This window comes from Manduca sexta, chromosome 8, assembly GCF_014839805.1.
Source record: "Manduca sexta isolate Smith_Timp_Sample1 chromosome 8, JHU_Msex_v1.0, whole genome shotgun sequence".
Lineage (NCBI taxonomy): Eukaryota > Metazoa > Arthropoda > Insecta > Lepidoptera > Sphingidae > Manduca > Manduca sexta.
Genome location: NC_051122.1, coordinates 1,281,481 through 1,305,548, shown reverse-complemented (window position 1 = coordinate 1,305,548; position 24,068 = coordinate 1,281,481). Strand labels below are relative to the sequence as shown.

Genomic DNA, 24,068 nt, shown 5'->3' with positions numbered 1-24,068 from the left:
TTGTTTGTTTGTCTCAGCAATCCGTTCCACCCCCAATTGGGCTATCACTGCTTAACTATTGTGATATTTTTGAAAGATTTCAGTATAAGCATATATTCATAAAAGATAAGAAAATTAATGCAATAGATAACTACATTTTGAGAAATAAAAATAACTAAGCTTAACTACAGATAATGTTAGATAAAAAAAAAACAAATCCAGTCTACATCATCCAATTAGTGTTTTTAATATATCTCAAGTAATTTAGCAGGTCAGAAGGTTGATAGGTGTAATCTGGAACACATACAATGAACCGGACCCCGGTAAGAATAATAAAACCACATGGCTGATCATTTTAGTTTTATAAATCTATATAGCCATTTTAATTTTTGTAAGATTTAATTATGCTTGATATACATAATACGTACTGATTTTTTATTTTTTATTTATGGTCTAAGATTTTTGTATAATTATTCCAATAAATAAAAAATATTTTCTGCATACTGGCAACACCATTAATTTTAATCAAAATATAAATATAATTTATACATTACATACATAAAGTTAAAATCCATTTTAATTTATTAGCTTGTCAAATTAAACCCCATAGCATCTTTTTATTAATCACTTACTTTAGTTAATATGATGTAAATTTAATGTTGGCATATTTAATCTAATCATACCAATTTGTATTGGCCGGTTTTTGTTAACTACCTTACATTCATTAACACCATAATAGTATTTTGCAAGGGTAATTGCAAAGTGAAAGCAACATTCACTTGAACAATGTTTCGCTCACTTTTTCTTTTAATAGGCCCCAAAGTTGAGATCTTATCTTTCTCTTGGAATTTAAACATGCCAACAAGACCTCATTGATAATTTAGAAAGTTTTGCACTCAATATGCTAAGATAGACTGTTTGTCTTAAAGGTGACATGCAATGTGACAAGTACTGATTGAGTCTTTATAGGTTATGTATTTAGGTAACTTGCAGGTAACGCAAGAAATATTTATAAAATAGGTTAAAATCACAAATGTCTGACGGACCACAAGCCGATTTAACATTCAGAATGTTAATTGCGCGAATTAATTACCATTCTTTGTCACTGTCGTTATTACGCGCCGAGACAAGGACGCAGCGTTCTCCAGCATTTACTGGTCCGTATCAATGAATAACAAATTGTCTCACGAGAAAATAAGCAATCAAACCGTCCGTAGACACGGCACTCAGCGCGAAAATAACACGTACAGACTACATACGGTGAAGTTCAACATGTTTATGGACATATCTCGTGCGTAAGTTACCATATGCAAATGAATCAGCACGTTGATAGTCTTGTGGGTAAATGGGGGCGAGCTACGCGGCATTTCGAACATTGATCTAATAACCTCATTAACACGCCGTCCAACCAAATTACGCCAATTTAAACGCAAATACTCCACTCACCATCGAATAATGCGAAATCACCGATAAGAGAAAGCAACGATTAGTCACAGAAAGGTTAATTTTACGTATAGCCACCATTCCACATCACAGCTTTCGCGCTACATCTACCGTTATATAAACTTTGTATGCAAATCTTTGTTGATTAACTCGTTAATCAGCAATATGTATCATGGGAAAGTGATAGCTGCCATGATAGTACCACGCAGCTAGCGCGGCGAGGCTTGGGGTCGGTGTCCGCTAGCCGGCATAAAGTAAAAGGCTAAATGGGAATTCGTAGCTATTAACCGCGTTTAGGGATGATTGACAAAAGTAAACATAGATATCATAACAAATATACAATTTATAGGATATGTAAACGCGTACGTAACCAAACCTCACAAGCCTCGCTGGCTATCCGTGAAATGCGACACACCAAGCGAACATGCCAGTTTGACCTATTATAGTTGGCACGTAGCTTACGGCCTTAAATCTAGAGAAAAACAATTAAAAATACACTCACCCCTTCTCATCATCGTCCATGTCTGGATTCATACGCATAACTTACTACTAATTAAAAATAATGGTTGGCACCGGTAAAGACACCCAAACCACACAAGCACAGACCCACACGAATGATTATGGCGGACCAACCATTTCCGCTTTCTCAAAAAGTCATGGAAATAGGAAGTGGCAACATAAAGTTTTTAAATAGCGTAAATATTCTTTTTTAAGGTATATTGTAAACTTTATATATTTTAATAATTATAATATGTATTTTAAATGAATAGATAGTCCAGTTTTATCAATAAAAACAGAAATACAAATAAAAGGAAACTTATATGATCTTGTTGGTTTATATATAAATGAAACTAGGTGGCGCTGAAAGAAACATTGTGATGTTGCCAGTATTAAAATGTCAAGAAAACATTTAAAAACAAGGTTTTAAAAAATATTGTACTCGTGTAAAATGAAAAATAATTTAAATAAGGCGCCTACTCAAGAATAACAACGTAGTGATTAAATATTATAAATTAATATTAATTAAGGGAATAGATATATTAATAATAGGTAATTTGCCTAACTACGTTCTCTAATTATAAGTACGTATATAATTTTTTTGCATACCGTTGAAACGGTGAAACATGTTGCACATGTAAGATATTTAACATCATAATTTATACCATGTTTTATGTAAAATAAATTGATTTGATTTGATTTGATTTGTAAAATAAATATTTAAGTACCCATTATGGAGGACTTGTATTAAACTACAGTGACATACAAAAGTGAACTGGCGAAGGCTAGAGCAAATCGCATAAATCCTGATTCCTATGGAGAAATATAAATTGCTTCGTTTCATAAGTATATAAAATACTTAATTTTTAATTTATAACAGAAAAGCTAATTACAATTATTAACAATATTCATAAATAATCGATCAATTTCAATTTTTTTTATCTTCTAAATAATAATGGTGCCTACTAATTTGACTTTACGATATACGTATTGGTAAGTGAAGATATAAAATATTTTTTGGAGGCGGTATATACTAAAGATTAGAGTCTAAAAATAATGGAAGAAGCTAAGTAAATAAGAATCAAACCGTATTTATCCGCGTTTAACCACATATTATTGTCAACGAGAGAAACGAATATGATGACAATACATTCGTAATTCCCAAGATACCATAATACATGAGGTATTATGGTATCTTGGGAATTATAAGATTATCCCATGTTCAATTTTTATTTTTCAGTTATGAAACTTAATTTTTTTTTCCTAGTACTGACTTCATCATAATATCTTCAGAACAAGCTAACAAGGCAGAACTTGTAATTTAAAAAATCGAAAATGGATGAAGTTTTGTTCGGTTAAATAAGACAACAGAAATAACTTATAGAAGTATTAGGTATCGTAGTAAAATATATTTGATCAAAAATCATAATGGAGAACAGGAATTGTTGCTATCGTCACAGGAATACTTCCGTGTAAAGTAAAATGAAATGGAAATATCACTTCTACCTGTAACAAAATTAGATTATCTCAGTTCATATTATTCAAATCCAATGTGCATTTATTATTTTTTATATAAGTTTATATTTTATTAATATTTTGATAATGTAATAATAACGGCAAAAATTTTTTGTTTGCAATTTTAAATTTTCAAACAATAAACTTGTAAACCTACTCTGAACTCGTAGGAAATATTGACCATGGGTTCAATCAAATGTATACTAGATGGCGTTAGCTGTGGAATTTCCATCTGAAAATTACATGTTTCCGAGACAGTGTTTGTCAACTTTTTGTATTCCACTTTAAACATTTTTTTCTCTTCTTCAAAATATCCACTTTGAACTACGTAATTCAATTTCTGAAAGAAAATAAATGAGTTCTTTCATAAATCCGGTAAAGGTAGGTAACATAATTTTTGTGATAAAATAAGTATTAGACTAATTTTTGAGTCGATACTACTATAAAGACATATAATATTATTAAAGTTTTGATTTGTAAATTGAAAAATGGACATTCCAGCACGCTAAAAACTTCATGTCTTTGTAAGCAAATAAACAGGAAAGATAAAAATATGCCTTAACTAACACTTTTTCGGGATATGCCGGCCGAGAAATCAATAATTTCTGTCAGTTCAAAACATTCACGTATAAGATTTCTAGTTAAATTTAAGAAAATTAACATTCCTTTATATTGCATTTGCACTATTTTATCGGTTATAGCCCTAATAAACCAAAAAAAAAAATGATGTGGAAATCTAAACATATTTTTTTTTGTATAAACTCACTTGAATTAATTTCACATTAATTTTATGTACGATTGCTTTCTTCTCATTATATAAGGTCACATGAAATGGCACGGTTTGTTTAGGAGCGAAACCAGTCAACGTTTTGACAGTGATTGAAAAATTTCCAGAACCTCTAAAAGTTTTTTCAAATTCATGGACGGATGGCCTCTGAAATGTATTGGAACTTACATTACATATATTTTTATGTCATTAGGTCATATTTTACTAAGTTGTTGTTATAATGAAATAATACACACCAACATTGCGTCTATGTGATTTACGTTAACACTGTTAAGCACAACAAATGGCACTACTTTCTTAATCTTGTAAAATGGTTTACTTTTTATTTTAATGCGGTATTCGATCTTTGCGATCGAACTTTCAAACGTTGATGGCAGATCATCTGGCAATGCGAAGTGAAATGGATACGTATAAATCCCTGCGGATATCGTCTTTCCTAAAACAGAAATAGTTTTCGATATACCAATATGATACTTATAAAATGTAGTAAATTATAATTGGCTGGAAAATAAAAATCTGTAAACTATAGTTTAGTTTTAATACGTTTATATAGTTATACATAATATAAAGTGCTAATATTTTTGGTGCACTTCGTTTCGTACGGTCATTCAGTGAAATAGCCAAAAACATTTTTAAATTATCGGCACTACCCGTTTGAGAAAATTTTTCAGGGATGAATGTACCGCTTCATATTTAGCTAAGATAAGAAGTAGCCTATAGAATTCAGAAATAATCTTATCAGTGAAACAATTTTCTAAATCGATCCAGTAGTTCCAGTTACTAGTAGTTTTACTCCTTTTTTTCTAATATTAGTATAAATCATTACAATCGTTGTTAAACACCAATTTTGTATTTATTATACTATTACCTGATATAACTTCACTAAAAATATTGGGGATTGCAATACTGAGGATTTTCGATTTCTGAGAATATAATTTTATATAAGGTATTGTGGGAGCCGACCTGGTCCATTGCGCTTTACTTGTTCCAATTACTTCAAAATCTATACCTGGAAGTAAACAAATAAATATTAATGTAGAAAAGGACCATTATATTATTGTATTTATGTGATTGTCAGTTGTAGTTACTATTATATAGTAACTACAACTGACAATCACATAAATTGCCATAATTACACGTAGGTAAGATGTATTTAAATCAGATGTGGTGGCCATTAGTTAATATGAATGTTTAGACATCATAACATAGAGATTGAATGATTAACCAATTTCTCTCGTTCGGGAATCAAACCTGCAGTCTTTCGTTTTGCTACAGTTGATTGCTGACTTTGGTGACCTGTTACGTTTTATTATTTAGTCCATTTGTGATTTTTTGCACGACTAAAGTCTTCATCTTTACCTCTGAAATATTCTCCCTCAATAGGGCTAAAGTAACTCGACATGGGTGCAGTTACTCCAATATCAAAAGTGTGTTTACATCTTTTAAAACAATAATAAACAAGGAAAAAAGACTTTAGTTACTTTCAATTTTTTGATCCTGTTGGAGATCCAGCACAACTATTCCAGTTACAATATCACCCGTATAAAAACTACCAGTAGAATCACTATTTAGTCGCACCACACAGTCGCAAGCCATGTTGTGTTTACCATTTTATGTAACATATCTACAGCTAAACTGATTTGTACATTGCCGATTTATGCTACCTTATCGTAATCATGATAAAGTGATAAAGGCCATGATAATTAAGTAACCATCGCGCAATCTGCTATGAACTTGTCCTATTAATCTTATTTTTATAATAGGAAAATGTTTAGGAGAATACATGTCAGTATAAATACGAAGTGGTCATTACCACAGTCACGCGGTCCACTAGGTAGTTGGAGTTACCGGTTGCAAACCCAATGTTTAGCTCCTTGTAGAGATGCAAATCACCAACGATTGGACTAATTCCCTATCGCAATATAGTTCTACATCTGCAAATTACTTAACTAAATCATCAGGTTACCCTCTGGGCCGTTGATTCAATAGTGGTTTGGTAAAGTTAATAGTCGATTAACATTGGACGAGCTGCCAGCTCATTCGCCTCACCGTAAATTTACTCGCAATGAGTCAATGTGATTAGACCTTTAAATAATACGTTATAAATACTTTTTTATCGCATCGGAAGTGGAATAACATATCATGATAGAAAAATAAAAAAGAGCAAATAAATAAAATTGAATCAGAATAATATTATTATCGTGTAAAAATCAAAATTACAATGTCATTGACCAGCATGGTTTTATTTTGTGACAACGACATCTTACCATTATTATTGTCAACTTTCTGCGACGTTTCCGAACTTGCTGTCATCGTGTTGTGTTGGCAACATTGAATATTAATTTTTCGCTATTTCTATTGAAAGTGAGATTTCCGTGGTGTTTTTCGCGATGAATATTTAGATATGTTTCGTTCAATATAATCATTAAATTGCTTTAATTAGGTTTAAAATCAAAGATAATCAAAATACCATTACGTATTTCATACTTACTAGTGTATTTAGTTCGTGCTCTCGGTACGGTCTGCAAATTGCCATAGGTTATGTTATGCCCTCTTCCTTTGCAGGGTGAGCAATACATTTGTTTTATTTAATTTCCAGTGATATTACCAATCAATAAACTTTCTATTGCCTAAATATATGATTGTTGTAAGTTTTACTATATTATATTATGCGCCAATGCGTCATTTGCATATTTATTCAATAGATATTGTCTTTGCAAATCGGTGGTTCTGTCAAATATTTCACATTCTTTCTTGTTTACCTATTCATGTATAGTCGCAATGAAGAAAGCGTTAAATATGTTGACTTACTTGGGGTAAATTACAGTATTACTCTTATACTATAAAATGATTTGCGTAATAGTTAATAATATTTGTTGTTAATGTTGTATAAGATGACCCATGTCAAATAAATTTCAGTGCAAGTTCTTTGAGTGAAATTCGGTATCGTGTTAAAATTTCTCTTTACCGTGGTATTTATTCACATTCTTTAGTAGTTTAAAGTAAGGTTAATGCATTATCATATTCTTTTACTACATAGCAATGTCAGGTATTTGAAAAAAATCAAGATTATATTGATATATATATTAACAAGGTAATTCAAGACATTGAAAAAATTCAATGAATAATCCTCTTGCAACTGTATTAATAAATATGAGTTATATCATAACAAAAGAGCATATTTTTAAGTTGGTTGTTTATGATAGTATTATATATATGTTATGAAATCATTTCCTTTTCAATTGGTTTGTAATACTGGCTTTTGTCCATAGCTCTTTTCTATGAAAGTCCTTTTTGAGAAAAGTGGCCTTGCAATAATTTCTAGGATAAAAAGAAGCTGTATGTTAACCTATGGCTTGGTGTGTCTTTGTGCCAAAGTATCCCAACTATTAATTTATTTATTTAGAGCTTTACTGTACACCAAAAATATTTTACTTAATATTCCATTACAAATGGGTTATCTAACAATGAAAGAATGTTTAAACTCTGATCAGCAGTTTCTGAGATTAGTGTGCTGAAACAAGGAAACAAACTCAGTTTTATATAATAGTATAGTTTAAAAACAATGAAGGCAAAGGTACAAATTGCAGTCTATCACTTGAGGTAATTTCTTACTGAAGAATGATATGAAAATAAAATTATAGCAAAAATGGGCAGTCTAGGGCGTACATATTTTATATTGTACGATTAAGATAAATGCAAAAATATTTTATAAATTATGACAAAATAATGTACTAAAGTTTATTGTTTATTACAGTTTAGTGTTTGCTTATAAACACCTTCACAAAGTATAGTATTTCAAATTGCAATTTATAACAATGGGTGGTTTTACCAATATACATTTTGAATTATTGATCAATGGAGAAAATTATGCTTTGTCTCCTCAACAGAATGAGGTTTGGATATTAGGATTTCAAAACAATATACAAATACTATAATTATGTTTTACAATGCAATTTGGTTTTAGAGATGTCTGTTCACGGCACAAACTATTGATAAGTGTATATAGGGAGGGAAAGGGTAGCAAGTTCGCCAGTCCCACCCCAGAATTGCCTGGTGGCTCTATGATTTAAATGTTCCATAGGTTATACAGTTAACATATTAGCTGTTTAATGTCTTAAAATGAACAAAATTTACTTGAAAATTACAAAACAAACCTTGAAATGTTTTATAATCGAACATGGATTCAAAATGTTTTTGAAGATGGAAACTGTTCACCCAATTAGTTAGTAATTAGCCACACAGACGGGCCATGCCCTGGATCAAAAGCAATTTCTCATTCTGGGCTAATGTTCAAGTCCTTTATTCTGTGAATGATCTACTTGGGCAGAGCTCCAAATACTACTTAGTTCTTATTGTAGGTATTTACACTTTATACACTGGGTATCCAGGTGGACTTAAATGCCTCGGACATTCTCTCCCACGCCACTTTAGGGTGGTCCAGAGATAAATGGAGGTTTTTAACAAAACTATTACCACATGATTAATTATTATTTGTAACATTTTTATACTATCTTTAATTTTTGTACTCCAAAATCAATATATTATAAGCATCAAACATACAATACACCCATAGCCAACCACTCTAAAAATTGTTAAAAGCAACAACCAACAGACATTCAGCACTCCACATTTGGTAACTATTTTTGTTTTTCGTCAGTTAACCACCACCAGCATGGATCCGAACATCTATGCATTAGTTCTGGACACCCTCAACAGGGCCACTAGTCAGGATCCAGAAGTACTGAAGCCAGCCGAGAAGAAGCTTCAAGAATGGGAGATAGAGCCTGGCTACTATTCTGTGCTTTTGGTAATCATTATTTATGTTCAATGTAATTCTCATGGCGATTGTGACATGTTGATTTTGGTGATGTGGAAGGAATATGTTAGGGTCATACGTGTAGTCCATAGTATATTTTGTACCTTTTTAATATATTTTTATTTATTATTTAATCAAAATGTATCTGTACTTAGCCTAAACATTTTCTATACTAGAAGAGGCTCATGCTCAGCAGTGGGACAGTCTACAATACCGGGCTGATATTTTATGTTATCTATACTTTTATACACAATAAAATTTATGTTTTTGTTCTAGAATGTTTTGTCAAACCATTCGATCGACTTAAACGTAAGATGGCTGGCGGTGATGTGCTTCAAGAATGGTGTAGATAGATATTGGAGACGGAATGCGCCTAACGCAATCACAGACGAAGAGAAACAGAAGTTACGACAGGGGTTACTCACAACTAATATATTCGGAGAGCCAATCGCACAGATAGCTACACAACAAGCTGTTTTGATCTCTAAAGTAGCTAGGTAAGGGTGATTTTAGTATGTGCTTACATACCTACAAAAATATATATATATACTAATAAAATATAAAATGTTATGATATGCCTTATAATTTCCTAAAATTATTATGTTTTATTTTAAGTTCAGTGACTCCACACTTTATCAATCATGTTGCTATAGGCATTTTATAATTTTAAATATTTTATCAACAGGTTTGACTGTCCAAACCATTGGCCCAGTCTGGTACCAGAGATTGTAGGTGCATTGAAAGCACCACAGCCCCTAGTCCAGCACAGATCTTTGCTGATCTTCCACCATGTCGTTAAGGCATTGGCTTCTAAGAGGTTGTTGGAGGACCAGATGACTTTCCAGGTGATTTTAGAGATACTCAGTGTTCCCCAAAGAATAAGTTGAGCAATAGAATTTAATTTTGACACTACAATAGTCTCAATGCTAAAAATGTAACAAGAAAAATTGCATATGTGTTTTGATTTGTTCCAATTAGCAGTATAAATTTTTCTGTCAAAGCATTTATAGTCATTTGCCGACTCAGAGTTAAACTAAGTTACTTCAACTTAATTTGCATTGTTGCGGTTTTTCATGCTTGTTACACACATGTAAAAAAAACCTTACCGATACAAATTACTATTTAATGCAAGTATAGTTTGGTTTTGGTGTGCAACTGGCTTATAGGCACAATTATAAAATCTATAGGAAAGATAGGGTTTATTAATTGCATTCCATCTGACTATTCCAGGAACTAACAAACTCAGTATACTCCTTTGTTCTGAACCTGTGGCATGAGAACACTGAACTGTTCCTGCGTCACATCCAAGAAGGAGCGGCGACTGAATTAATAACAGAACATCTGGAGAAAGCATTGTTGTGTCTGAGGATATTGAGGAAACTCACCGTGTTCGGGTTTAAGAAACCACATGAGAGTCAGGATGCCAGTGCGTTCTTGAATGTAGTGTTCGATCGGGCCAAGACCAGTTTGGAATGCAGTAAGTATGAGAAGATAATGTTAATTATTTCATATGTTTACGCGAATGTTAGATATTGAAATAAAAATATTCTATCGCGATTTTTTTATATTATAATTTTCATGTTTCGAAGACTTTGCAACCTTCATGGTCACAGGAGAGACGGAGGTGTTGTTCGTCCAAAAAGTCAGTTACTATTTCTACTTACATTTTACAATTATAAAATTTTTTATGAAATAATAAACTATGATAAAATCTAAAAATAGTTTTATGTCAATATTTATCATTCACTTAAACATAAGAAATCATATAAATCTCTTTTGTAATAAATCTACAAAAACATAATATCACTTGTGTTCCAGGAAAACTTCTCAAAGGCCGCGGCATATACCCACTAGAATTATGCGAAAAATTCATAATTCACCTCACGAAAGTAGCTCTAGGTGTTCTGTGCACACATCCATTCTCCTATGTGCCTCTTATTAGACCGTCTCTGGAGTTCGCTTTGTACTACTGCTTTACTGAGCAAGGCATGGCGTTGACATACGAGAGGTTCACCATACAGTGCCTGAACATAGTAAAGGGAATATTGCAGTGCACTGAATATAAGTTACCGAAGAAGACAGAACAAACTACAGACCCTAGTAAGTTTTTATTGTTTCTTAGTTAAAGCAATCAGTAGGGTATATATTCATGATAGATGAGGAATGTGAATGCCAAATTTGTGGTTTCATTGACAAACATAATGGATAATATAATAGGAATATGGATTGGAGTTGGGAAGTTGTTGGTGCAACTTTACTGGGACTTTCCCTAGTAGAGCCAATTTTTTTTTCTTCACACGTGAGAAAACAGTTTAAAGTTTTAGTCACAAAACCAATTTAGACTGTCCTACCAACGAGCTTTATATCGATCCCCGGGGAGCGTGTATATGGCGGAAGTTGGTCCTTTAATTAGCCAACAACAGACCTTATAATTGCTCTTTCTCTTCATTCCTGGCATTCACCTGGCGTAGATGTTGTTTGTCATATGCTTAGATAATTCCAATTACTCACAAGGCCTCGAGTATCGCTTTCATTTCAACCATTTATATTTCCCAGTGACGATTCAAGCTTACGAGACGAAAATGGAGGTGCTGGACGAGAACACAGCCTGCCACATGTGCAGGCACCTTGTGACGCACTACTTCCTGCTCAGCGCTGATGATCTCGCGCTGTGGGACGCGGAGCCGGAGAGCTTCGCCACCGATGAGTCCGGCGAGTCGTGGAAGTACAGTCTTAGGGTAAGATATGCTGATGGTTGTTTTTTATTAAATTTATTCTTTATTGCTGCCGAAGACATGAAATAACGGCCCACCTGATGGTAAGTGGTTACCGTTGCCTATGGACGTCGGCAGTTCTAAAGGCACAGTCAAGCCGTTTTTTACCGTGAAAACGTTTTTTAAACCTCATTTGAAGAAGCACAAGTCATAACGCCGTAGGAAACACAGTGTGAGGAAGTTCCTGCCAGAGCGCACAATATTTTTGTGGTAAAAGTTGTCTCTGAAAACGCACGGCGATAAATTGTATATCAATTGATTGATAACAAAAAAGTTTAAGAAAAGGTATGACTAAATTTCCTATCAATTCCTCCTTAAAATATTTAAAACAAAGTGCTTGATAGTCTAGTTGAGAGTAGAATGGACTAACTTGTCCAACCATCACCCAAGGCACACACCTATGATTTTTTTAAGTTATCTGTGTATTCTTTATCAATTATTATAATCAGCTTTAATGGTGAAGGAAAATATAGTGAGGAAATACATTCCTGAAAATTTTACATTAAAGAATTTTGTAAGTATGGAAAGACTGCCAATCTGCACTAGGCCAGCATAGTGGACTAGAGGTTAAACCCAAGTATTAGGACAGCATCAAATTAAGGACTGGTATTATTATAATATTAAAAAAAACACTTTATAAGTATTTTTTTTTGTCTACAGCCATGCACAGAAGCCCTGTTTATGAGACTGATCAGGTTCCGCAAGGTCTTATCCACCGAGCTGGTCCGAATGTTGGCTTCCCTGCAGCAGCAACAGATATCGCCCGATGATCTGCCTGGTATACTCAAGAAAGACGCCATTTACAACGCTGTTGGTTTGGCAGCATTCAATTTGTATGACCATGTGAGTAGTAGAATGGTAGTTTGGTAGTTTAGTAATTTGGTAGTTTAGTAGTTTTAAATATAAGTAAGGTAACATTAACTGACTAAGTGGGTGTGTTTTCATTGTGTGCAGTAGTTAAAAGTTATATGGATCATGCAGGGTCCTCATGTAATCTTAGCAATCGCAAGAATATTCCTACAGGAGTCTCAAACATTATTTTTTGTGTATTATTTACTATAATAGTACTAAACAGCTTTTAGTCCACTTATAGACATTAACAACGTGTATATCAATTTTCAGGTCGATTTCGACGAATGGTTCACGAATGTTCTAAGTCAAGAGTTGAAAATACAAGACAATAATTACAGGATTATCAGGCGGCGTGTTTGTCAGTTAGTGGGTGAGTAACACCGGGTTGTGTTTTAATGTACTTTGTTTTTGATATGTTATTGTTTTATATAAACTTGCAATTCGTCTTTAACTTTTCGTGCGATTGTCAACAATAGTTTATTCTTCACTAAAATGAATATCGCAAGGTGAATTACTTTATTTTAGATAAAGATCTTTTTTTTTATTGAAGTTATATGTAGAAGCGGTTTGAAGTTTGATGAAATAACTTGGCGATCATTGAGTGACATCTTGTCTTATGGATATTGCAAATAAGACAACAATTTTGGTTCTGATGTCCGTTTTTTTTAATAACTATACTGTTTGTGTTTTTATTATTATTATTTTATACGGGCAAGGCAATGGAACCTCACTGCATCTGGCGGTAAATACAATAGGGTCCATTACAAGATGGACTGACGAGAGATGATTACCCCTCGACAGTCGCCACAATTATGCCGGCCTGGAACCGGATATACAATATGTGTTTATGTACGGTGTGCAATACATTTGAGTCCGCGGCAGGTCAGTGGTGCGGCGTGCGCGCATCGAAGTCGTTGCGGCCGGCGATGTACTCGGCGCTGCTGGAGCCGCTCACGCGCGCGCGCGAGGACGCCGCCGTCAAACTCGCCGCCGCCGAGGCTCTGCGCACCACCATCGACGACTTCAACTTCGACATCGACCAGTTTGCGCCGTACGCCTCGCTCGCTATATCTGCGCTCTATGATCTCCTGGTACGTTTACTCGTTGTTTACATTGTGTAGCGTTCACAACCCCATGTCTTGCTTTATATATCTGCGCTCTATGAACTCCTGGTACGTTTACTCCTTGTTAACATTGTGTATTGTTCGCAACCCTACTTCTTGCTTTATATACTGTCTGCGCTATATGATATCCTGGTACGTCAATTCCTAATTTACATTGTGTATTTAGGTTCTTATGTTATGATTCATATATCTTCGTTTTATGATCTCCTGGTATGTCAGCTGGCAATTTATACTGTGTTTATTCACAATAACCATACTTGTATTACACCTAACGATATTATGTATTAAATAGTGTATGGATCTTAAACTAATGTTAACTGTTAATTATATTTATATCAGTGTTAATAAATCTTACTGTACACTATTTTTACTATTATATCTACTGTCCTCTATCTTACTTCTTTTCATATTACTAATATAGGTGCGGAAATCTGTAAACACCATATTTATTAGACATGTTCGAAGTGTTTCATGCGAATGGTGCTATGAGCAATATCTAGTTCCAAATAGGCGGCTATAAATTATTAAGACATGTGAAGTATCAATTTATGAATTTACAATGTCGCGGCGCTTTTCTGGTAGCCTTAGTTGAGAAGTGTAATAGCAAACAATTTTAAATAGACAGTAATTATTTTTTAATGTAGTTAGTTATTGTAAACAGTAGTCAAGGCTGCAGCAATATTTCATGTATAATGTAGTATATGTCAAGTAATATAAGCGACGATAGCCTAGTTGGGAGTGAAATGGATTACCCAGTCGAATGTCCGCAGGTTCAAAATCCAAGGCCATGCACCTCTGACTTTTCTAAAGTCATTTGAGTATTGGTGAATTATCGCTTGCTTTAACGGTGAAGGAAAACATTGAGGAAACCTGCATACCTGAAAACTTCTGTATAAGAATTTTAAGGGGTATGTGAAGTCTGCCAAGCTGCACTAGGCCAGCGTGGTGGACTAAGGCCTTATCCCTCTCAGTGGTAGAGGAGGCCCGTGCTCAGCAGTGGGCAAGTATATAATATAGGGCTGATGTTATTATGTCAAGAAGTAGGTTAGACGGTAAGATTTAAAACAGTTCTTAGGGTTTTGTTCAGTTAGTATACTTTTATCGGATTGTAAGACAAATCTTATGTAAATTATCTATGCCAGCCTGGTGCAAGAAATGTCTACTGACTTTTGTACTGGTGCAATTCGATATTAGGTTTCTGTGATAATCTCATTATAATATGGTATGCCATAGTTACATTTTATTTTAGAAAAACAAAATTACCAGTAAATTGTGAACAAAAATTAATAATTATAAAAATATGTAGCTTACATTTCTGGTATAAGGTTGGTTTTAGTTTAAATAGTTGTTCTGCAGTCATATTGTAGAGCATACATTTGTAAAGCAGCAGAGGCGAAGGGTGACACTTGAAAGGGAAGTCATTCCTTGTCAATTATGCAAGTCGGTAGGAATCCTACTACCCTTCGCCACTGTAAAGTAGTAAAAACACTGGAATAAAAGCGACACGAAAAGCCTTGCAAGATCAACAAATAAGTGCTAATCCTTGTGATGCACTCGTGATTACTCTGGCACCGTAGATGTTTCTCGTCCTCTACAGTATCAGTGTAACTTAGAGTGCGTACAGTGCTCACTACAAGATCAGATAAACTCGGTGGAAAGAGGCGATAAGTTGGGAGTGGTACGGACTGCTGAGATGAAGGTTGGTTTCTAAAACCCAAGGCACACACCTCTGACTTGTAAAAGTTTATTGTCAATTATCGCTTGTTTTGATGAAAGAAAATATCGTGAGTCATTTAGTCAACTCGCACTAGGCCAGTGGTGGACTGTTTTATTTCCTCTCAGAGAAAGTGCGTCCTACCAGTTGGGACTATACATGGCTGGTAATTTAATAATTTTTGCCTTTTTGTCTCGTCTGTTAAAGAGTATTTCGTTCCCTCGGATGTGTGCGGTGCGCCTGATTATAAATAATAGCAAAAATGTTTTAGAAGTTTGAATGTAATTTATTTACGTCTATTGTGTTATTCAATTTCGCAACTTGTGTAATTCTATAAAAACTGTCAGTTGTTCGGTTGTGGTATGCGATTTTAAATAAATGATACTAATCACTACATTTGGATCGATGGTGAAAGTAGACCAATCAGTATAAAGTACGCTAGACACGCTTACAAATGGTTTATATTGATTGGTCTATTTTACAATTTATATAAAGTTATCGACTGCGACGTTCATTGAAATGAGTTGTGTTAGGTTAGGATTAACAGGTCTGAAAGAAGGATTTATATAAAATGCGGGTAGGTGTATGTATATTACACGCACGGTTGATACATAAACACTAATTAATTTCCCGTGATTTAAAATAATAATTTTAATTTACGATGGCAAATTGTGGAATTTAGTAGTGGGTGAACGACTGATTGTGTAGTTTCATGTGAGCTTATATTATATATATATAAAAAAAAAACACAGTTATGGATCAACAATGGAGAATTTACTCACCATATTGTTGCTCTGGTGGCCAAACCATGTGGTGGCGTTCAATTTAAATACAATTGTCTATTGTTGTTTAAATTAGATTATAAGAACTATTAAATTAGATGAGATTAAAAAAGAAAAAAAAAATTGCCATTACAAATTCTGAATATTCGGTCATGTGTAGTTGAGTAACTCGTTCATGCTTGTATATAATGTGGTAATGTTTTGTTAACTAAGCGGCGATAGCCTAGTTGGGGGAACGGACTGCCGAGACGAATGTCCACAGGTTCAAATCCCAAGGGCACACACCTCTGACTTTTCCTAAAAATCATGTGGGTGTTTTTGGTGAATTTATCGTTCGCTTTAACGGTGAAGGAAAACATCGTGAGGAAACCTGCACATTTGATAAATTCTCTATAGGAATTTCGAAGGTGTGTGAAGTCTACCAATCCGCACTAGGCCAGCGTGGTGGACTAAGGCCTAATCCCTCTCAGTAGTAGAGGAGGCCCGAGCTCAACAGTGGGACAGTATATAATACAGGGCTGATATTATTATTATTAATGTTTTGTTGCGTGATTTGGCAGGTGTCGAGCGAGGAGTGCGAGACGAAGATGCGCGTGCTGGTGGTGGTGTCGGGCGTGACGGAGCAGTGCGGCGCGGCGGCGCGGGCGGAGGCGCGCGCGGTGCTGGGCTGGCTGCCGCGGCTCTGGGCGCACGCCGCCGACCACCAGCACCACATGCTGCGCGCCGCCGCGCTCTCCACCATCGTGCATCTGCTCAAGGTCGGACCACGCTTACGTACTGGCTCGTGCGGCAGGTCGATGTTGTCGACTTTGCTCGGGCCACATTAAGACCGGCCAAAATGTGTCGAAAATACTACTCATTAAAATAAAATCTTATTAAATTTCAAGCGATAAGTTAACTTGTCAAAGTCCGATATTGACCATCTCTGATTTTTTGTTTTTAATCGACATTATACCAATTTCTTAATATCGTAAATGTCAAGCGTGAAACTGAAGACATTCATTCAGTTTAAACTATCAGATTTTTTAAGTATGGATATAACCAACCTACCATATCGACGGTTGAAAGGCTGATTGACCTACGCGAATTTTTTTTTGTGACATGTTTCATACATATATAAAAATAGCTTCCGCTCGCAGCTTCGCCCGCGTGGATTTCGGACTTCAAAAATGGAGGGGGTGCTCAATTTGTCGGGATGTTTTTTTAATGTATGGTGGTATGCAGGTGGTCCGATTGTCCGGTCAGGGTCTGATGATGGGATCCTGGTGAAATCGAAGGAATCTTATAGCATGATTCAGTATTCACGCGTGATGGCTTATTATTAGCGTATTTCATGTATAACTTTGGTGTTTCTATACCGATTTCTATGATTCTTTTTTATGAAATATTTAATAATGTTAACTTTTTTAATTAGGGATGACTGAGAGTGTTATAAACGTAAGAGTAGACAAATATAATAAGAATGATTCGAACTGCTAAGCTATCGGGAGTTACACGTGTTATTGTGAGTCAACCATAAAAGATAGATATATGCTGTCGTGGGATATATTTTACATAATTTTAAGGAGAACATTTCCGTCATACATGATTTCTGCGTAGCTTTAACCATTAAGGTTGCACACGCGACGGAATATTAAAAAATGGAGTAACTTCTCCCGTTTTCCCAACATTTCCCTTCACTGCTCTGCTCCTATTAATTGTAGCGTGATGAAAAGTATACTATAACCAGCACAGGAGTATGACAAATAATTGTACCAAGTTTCGTTAAAATCCGTCGAGTAGTTTTTGTTTCTATAACGGTTATACAGACAGACAGACAGACAAAAATTTTACTAATTGCATTTTTGGCATCAGTATCGATCCCTAATCACCCCCTGATAGTTATTTTGGAAATATATTTCATGTACAGAATTGACCTCTCTACAGATTTATTATAAGTATAGATTAGCACTTTTTTCTGTTTTTTAAACTAGTAAAATTTTTTGCGAAAATAATGTCGCTTACATCATTTAGCCTTTCAACCGTCTATATTTATAAACCTCCCAGGCGATAGGCGAGTGTTCGGCCGACGTTCGACCGTGGATCCTGAGCATAGTGAACGAGTCGACCACACTCTCGGAGCCGGCGCACGTGTACTTACTGGAGGACGCGTTGGAGCTGTGGCTTGCGATACTGGAGACCACGCAGGTGGCAGACCCGGCCACGTTGCAGCTGGCTGATAATCTATATCCTATTTTGGGTGAGTATTTTTGTAGTGTGACTTCTGAAGATTATAAAAATTTAATCTATTATTAAATCTATTAAAGTATCTGGTAATAGTCTTTAACCATAGCAACTCCTGTGAGCCAGGATCATTTTATGACACTGAGCGGTGAAGCTCGACGAGTTTCTAGAAGCTCTCTTAGTCTTAACCCGCAACGAAATTATCAAATGGAAGAATAGGGGGAGGTTAGATATTTTTTTTCACTTAAATGCTGGTTAGAGATTTCTCTCTTTATCAATAAAGATTTGAACTAGGTATTTCTACCTAATTCAAAACTTTATTCGAATCGAAAATATAAATTGATGTGGAATCTAAATTGTAAGTTTTGTATGGTCAGTGAGGTTGTCACAGGCTGTACAAGTATGAACGTCTTGCCTAATGCATATGCCTACCTTAAGGTCTAAAACTTAAAAATATTGTAGTTGATTACAATGTGCCTGGCAGTAGTGCTCACTTACGGCCGTTTTCGATTAAAGATCTTTATATAGCCTTATTAAATCTATCGCGAAATGGACCAATCACAGCAGTTTTTTGACATGCTTATAAATTACTTTTGTAATGGTTTATTCTTTAGAACGGATCGAAGATTGCGATTGGGATTGTATATTGAAAATGGCCGTTATTTAATGACACATTTTTTTGCTCACAGTATTAATTTCGGGGGACCTTGTATTAGTTTCACACCATACAAAAATATATTAGGAAAAAGTAATGGTTCATAATATGTAATTTTTTTTACTAAACGCCATTCCACTCGCAGAACAATCATCAGAGCACCTACGCATCGTAGTTCACATAATGCAAGCGTACACACTCCTATGCCCCGAAGAGTTCCTATCCGCCGCCGGTGGTAAATGCGTGGCGTTGCTCGAAGACATGCTAAGCGACATGCGAACGGAGGGTATCATCACAGTCATGCGAATGGCGGAGATCTGCATCAGCGTGACGTTCCCGGAGAGGAACGCGTTCCTTGGAGTTAAAGTCATATGGCCGATATTGATTCGGGTTGTAAGGTGAGTGATTTTTTTTTATTTGTAAAACCGTCCTGATTTTCGAGGACATGCTAAGCGACATGCGGATAGAAGGTATCCTCACAGTAATGCGATGGGGGAGGTAAGCTTTAGAGAGAAATCTTCAGTGATGAACCCGTTGGAGTTAGTTAATATGGCCAATAATGGGTTGTGTGATGAGTAAATTTTATGAGATGGGTTTTGGGTTTTTTTTAGAAGCCACAGGCAAAAACTAGTATTGAATAAAATAGGGCATAATATATTTGTTTGGGCCTTTGGAACTCACTAACCATGAACTATAACAGCAAGTTATCTGTTCAAATCAGTTTATTCTAACCGCCGTTTTCAATAAGCAATCCCAATCTTGATCAACGAGTCGATCCCCGCTATAAACCAATCAAAATACGCCATTTGTAAGTATATCAAAAAACTACATTCTAAATTCTGATTGGTCCATTTTCATGATGGATGGAAAAAAGAAATCAGTGGTATTGCCCCTATAGAATATTTATGATCCCACGACAAATGTACTGGGAAAATTACTTTATTTATGAGTTTAAATAATTTAATTCTCAAAAGACAATACAAGTCACTTACATAGGAGTACTTGCTAATTACTTAGGAGTAGATACAATTTATCATATCTAGTATTTATCTTTTCTTTTCCAGGAGTTTACTAGAAGGCGAGGACATGCCTCTGGTCCTGTCAGTGCAATTATGTCTCCTGTCTCGTGTGATACTGCTCTCAACGGATTTCTTCTACAAGGCGGTGCAGGAGGCTGCCAACGGGCTGACCCAGTACGACTCGGACCCTGAAAAAGTGCTGAACAAAGTGTTGCAAGTGTGGACTGAGAAAATGAACCTTGTGACGCAGGTGGAAAGGTCAAAAGTTGTGGGTGAGTAAATGTGTATTTGGGAAGTCAATTATTGTTAGTGATTTTTGGTGACTGGACATTTAAAACTTGATAGTTCGAGATCCGCCCGTTTTGCTATTTGCATATTTAGGGATAAATCTTTGGTGTGTTGTGAACTTGTAAGGATTATTGCATTCACTGGTGGTAGATCTCTTGTATGCGACAGTGCACCTGAGTAGGTACCACTGGAAAGTATATTTCTGTCTCTTAGCAGCAAAGTGCATGCTCTATTGTATTCCGGTTAAAACCACATTGTGGCGTAATTACTGGGCATTATGAGTCTTAACTGCACACTGATTCCACTGCAACTGATGGTAAGTAGAGTGAGGTCCAATAGAACGCAGACTGACGAGAGATGATTACCCCTGAACAGTCGACACAATTATATCGGCCTGTTGAAACTGCATATACACAGGCTGATCCCGAGTCGCGACACACTTATGTGAGCCACTACAGAGGGTTGTATACGGTAACACCTTGTATACGGTGGTCACTCGCCGGGCGGATATTAAATATACCACCAGTAATTAAATGTAGTATTGACTTGCAGCGAGCTATACCATTTGAAATGACCACTATACAAATATATACTACAAGTAGAATTTGATTCTTGGTTGATTGGTTTCAGGTTTGGGTCTCGCGTCGTTACTGACTACACAGAACGCGGCGGTGTTGCAGAGGTTTCCCGCCATACTCCTCAATTTGACTGAAGTTCTCAACAATGTGATGATCACGCCGTATGCCGGGCTGTACGTAGAGTGAGTATACAGAGATATTATTTGTCGATATACAGCTTATTATTTGTAATTCAGATTTGTTCCATGGTTTGATTATTATAGTTTTTGTTGTGACAAGTTGAATAGCAAGTTTAATGAAAAACCAGTACAATTAGGTGGGTTGATGGCGTTTTGCGAAGTTTACAATGTCGTGTCATTTTTTTAGACTTTTTACTACAGTGATGGGTTAAAATTAATTGCTTTTAGAACATTTTTTTGCAACATTGGGTTTTATAAATATTTGAAATCAGCATTTTTTTTCTTTTTTTAAATGTAGTTAAAGTTTATCGAAATAAAATCTCAGTTTTGCAAAAGTCAATTAGGTTTTTATCGATATAATGTGTAATATAAAAAACGTATATATATTTGTGTATGGATATACAATAATTGCTGTTTCTCCAGTGGGTTGGTGCCGGCGGCGCTGTCGCGGCCCGCGTCCCCGGAGCCCGGCGGCGGCGCGGGCGGCGGTGCAGGCGGCGGCGGCACGGGCAGCGGCTCCCTGCACGAGCTGCGCAAGCTGCGTCTGGCGCTCACGCACCCCGCGCACACCATCGACCTCAGCGCCTACACGCACCACCAGGTATGCAATAACCGAGACCATGCGACTTGCAGGGCGTTTGTATATCGCACCTTTACTATTCACAATACGCCATCGCAGTGCATTTCCATATCGCACCTTTACTACTTTGTGGACCTAAGCCTAATTTGCTGAAGACAATTTGCGTCGTGAACTCGACTAATACGAAGGATAGCATTTGACATGCCTTTTTTAAAATACAGACAATAAGCTATTTTACTCGTATCTTTTTGATTAACATTATAAAAAAATATCGTCATTTAAAATCCAACATTGAAGACACTATTTACACAAGCCATATTAATTAAAAAAGAAAATATAAAACTTTACCAAAATACAAAAAAATATATTTTTTCATGTTAAGCACACTGAGATATCAGCAAGAAATAAACGGCTTTATTATATAATAATATTTTGTTGCAGTTGGAAACGTTAAAGAATCAAGTTGGCGCGGAGACGTTCGAGCGACTGTTGCAGAGCACCGACCAGGAGACGTTGCAACAGATAAGAGAGTATATACCGCTCTAAATCTAGTTGTTATGTTTATATATTTATAAGATAATTTAAGTACATTGTTGAGAGAAATGTTGAAGAGGGAGGGGAGAGTTTGACGTGATCTGCCACTAGATGGCGTTGTTACGTTCAAATATTTTTTGGTGAATATGATTTTAAATATTTTAGGTATGTAAAATATATTTTTATTTCGCTGTGCGTAATACAGTAATGGTTTTATATAAATAAAATGGATGTTATGATTCATCAATTTCGATCAAATTCAAGAACAGAAATTATATTGATGTTAATTTTTCACTTTATTTTAGGTATTCCTTGGGAAAGGTTAAAGTTTCTATCAAATTTGCTAACATCCTGTATTTTTTTTAACACAGTGGACCTATATGTCTTATAAAATTAGCTATTGATTTGCCAACCAGACAAATATTAATGGCTAATATTTGTAAAGGCCTGGGTGGAATTAAACTATATTTAGATAGACTTCGAAAAGAGACGGAGTTTCTCAATTCGACTGTATTTTTTATCTTCTTTGTTTGTTAACTCAGAACTTTGACTGGGTGAATCGATTTCAATGATTCTTTTTTTATTTCAAAGCTGATGCTTCCCGTCGGGTCCGATATAAACTTGACTTCGGAGATAAAAAAAAACTCTTGAAATGATGACGTCATATACTTTCCGATAATTACGCCATATTTTTAACTGGATATAAGTATGTATTCATACATCTGAAATGTTTGAATATCATTAACGCACTAGTGTAGATCACAAACATCCCCTCCATATTATTTCCATATAATAATGTACTAAGATATTAATAAATTATTATATACCTTTGCTTTTTCCAATCCCATCGTATTAATCAATGTTCGAGTCATTGTTTATATTTGTACATTTTGTATTGCTTATATATAATTAAATGATTTCTCGCTTACACATGAATAAAAAAATTGTAAAGTTAATAGATGTTAAATAAGCAAAACTGTAAAAAACATTAAAGATTTTGACTATGAAAATTTGTCTACGTTGTTTCTTCGGTGATCTAAATTTTGCCGTCTAGTCTATTTACGAATATGGCCAAAATATTATTATTGGTAATTGAAAGTTAGGTAAATTTAATTGTAATTAAAGCAAGAATTAAATGCGAGTAACATGACGCTTCCGAATTTTATTTTGAATAAAATAATGGCAATGCAATTTAACAATGCAAATTAAAAATGGCGAGTGCTTGCATTTTGACAGTTGACATTAAATAAATAACGATATTTTTTTAAAAATCATTTAAACATGGCTGACGGTTGTCAATTTTCATATATATCAGGCGGTTTAATTTTTCAAGCATCACACTAAAATATCCTCCAATATGTAGCAATATTAGACCCTAAGTACGTGGTATAAGGACTATGTTGCAAAATATTAAATAACTTAGCGAATAATGAATTTACGGTATTCGTAATATTTTTTGTTGTTATACATATAACACAATCAATGAAGGAAAAAACTAACCCCTTATTCATAGACGTTATTTATCTAAGGACAGAGCCTTGCTGCGATAACAAGTCTGTTTCTCAGCTTTGTTTATCTGACAGCTCGCTGTTGGTTCAACTTTATCTGACAGCCAATTAGATTCAAGTTGTACCTCAATATTAGCCAATCACAACGGCCCTATGTCTGAGCACAGCGAAGGCTACCATTCCGTCAGCGCTAAGAAACAGACTTGTTATCACACCA

The 24,068-nt window shown here is 35.1% G+C and overlaps 3 protein-coding genes across 11 annotated transcripts in view; 1 reads left to right on the top strand and 2 right to left on the bottom strand.

Annotated features, from left to right (window-relative positions):
• The window catches only part of LOC115451045 (heterogeneous nuclear ribonucleoprotein 27C), a 39,471-nt gene extending 37,318 nt beyond the window's left edge, over positions 1–2,153 (bottom strand). For all 7 annotated transcript variants that reach the window (XM_037436439.1, XM_037436440.1, XM_037436442.1 and 4 more), the window contains exon 1: positions 1,925–2,153. In XM_037436439.1, the coding sequence (XP_037292336.1) occupies positions 1,925–1,962 (38 nt within the window). In that variant the 5' untranslated portion in view covers positions 1,963–2,153. The remainder of the gene's footprint in view (positions 1–1,924) is intronic.
• On the top strand, positions 273–23,495 carry LOC115451043 (importin-11). 2 transcript variants are annotated; one of them, XM_037436438.1, is made up of 17 exons: positions 273–302; positions 8,883–9,032; positions 9,318–9,538; positions 9,727–9,886; positions 10,272–10,518; positions 10,860–11,141; positions 11,598–11,779; positions 12,476–12,658; positions 12,938–13,037; positions 13,550–13,758; positions 16,848–17,045; positions 18,334–18,526; positions 19,311–19,563; positions 20,230–20,456; positions 21,103–21,232; positions 21,653–21,830; positions 22,251–23,495. In XM_037436438.1, exons 1-17 carry the CDS (start codon positions 288–290, stop codon positions 22,353–22,355), a joined length of 3,033 nt encoding a protein of 1,010 aa, XP_037292335.1. In that variant the 5' UTR covers positions 273–287; the 3' UTR covers positions 22,356–23,495. The 2 variants fall into 2 exon arrangements, with proteins under 2 accessions (XP_037292335.1, XP_030035097.1); XM_030179237.2 differs by lacking the exon at positions 273–302 and adding an exon at positions 6,541–6,788.
• On the bottom strand, positions 3,295–5,912 carry LOC115451044 (arrestin domain-containing protein 5). Of its 2 annotated transcripts, XM_030179238.2 has the most exons (6): positions 5,704–5,904; positions 5,091–5,231; positions 4,459–4,658; positions 4,202–4,369; positions 3,593–3,775; positions 3,295–3,426 (listed from the first exon to the last, which is right to left on the bottom strand). In XM_030179238.2, the coding sequence occupies exons 1-6, from the start codon at positions 5,816–5,818 to the stop codon at positions 3,337–3,339; spliced, it is 897 nt and encodes a 298-aa protein (XP_030035098.1). In that variant the 5' UTR covers positions 5,819–5,904; the 3' UTR covers positions 3,295–3,336. The 2 variants fall into 2 exon arrangements, with proteins under 2 accessions (XP_030035098.1, XP_030035099.1); XM_030179239.2 differs by lacking the exon at positions 4,202–4,369 and having other exon boundaries at positions 5,704–5,912.
• Positions 23,496–24,068: the final 573 nt, after the last annotated feature.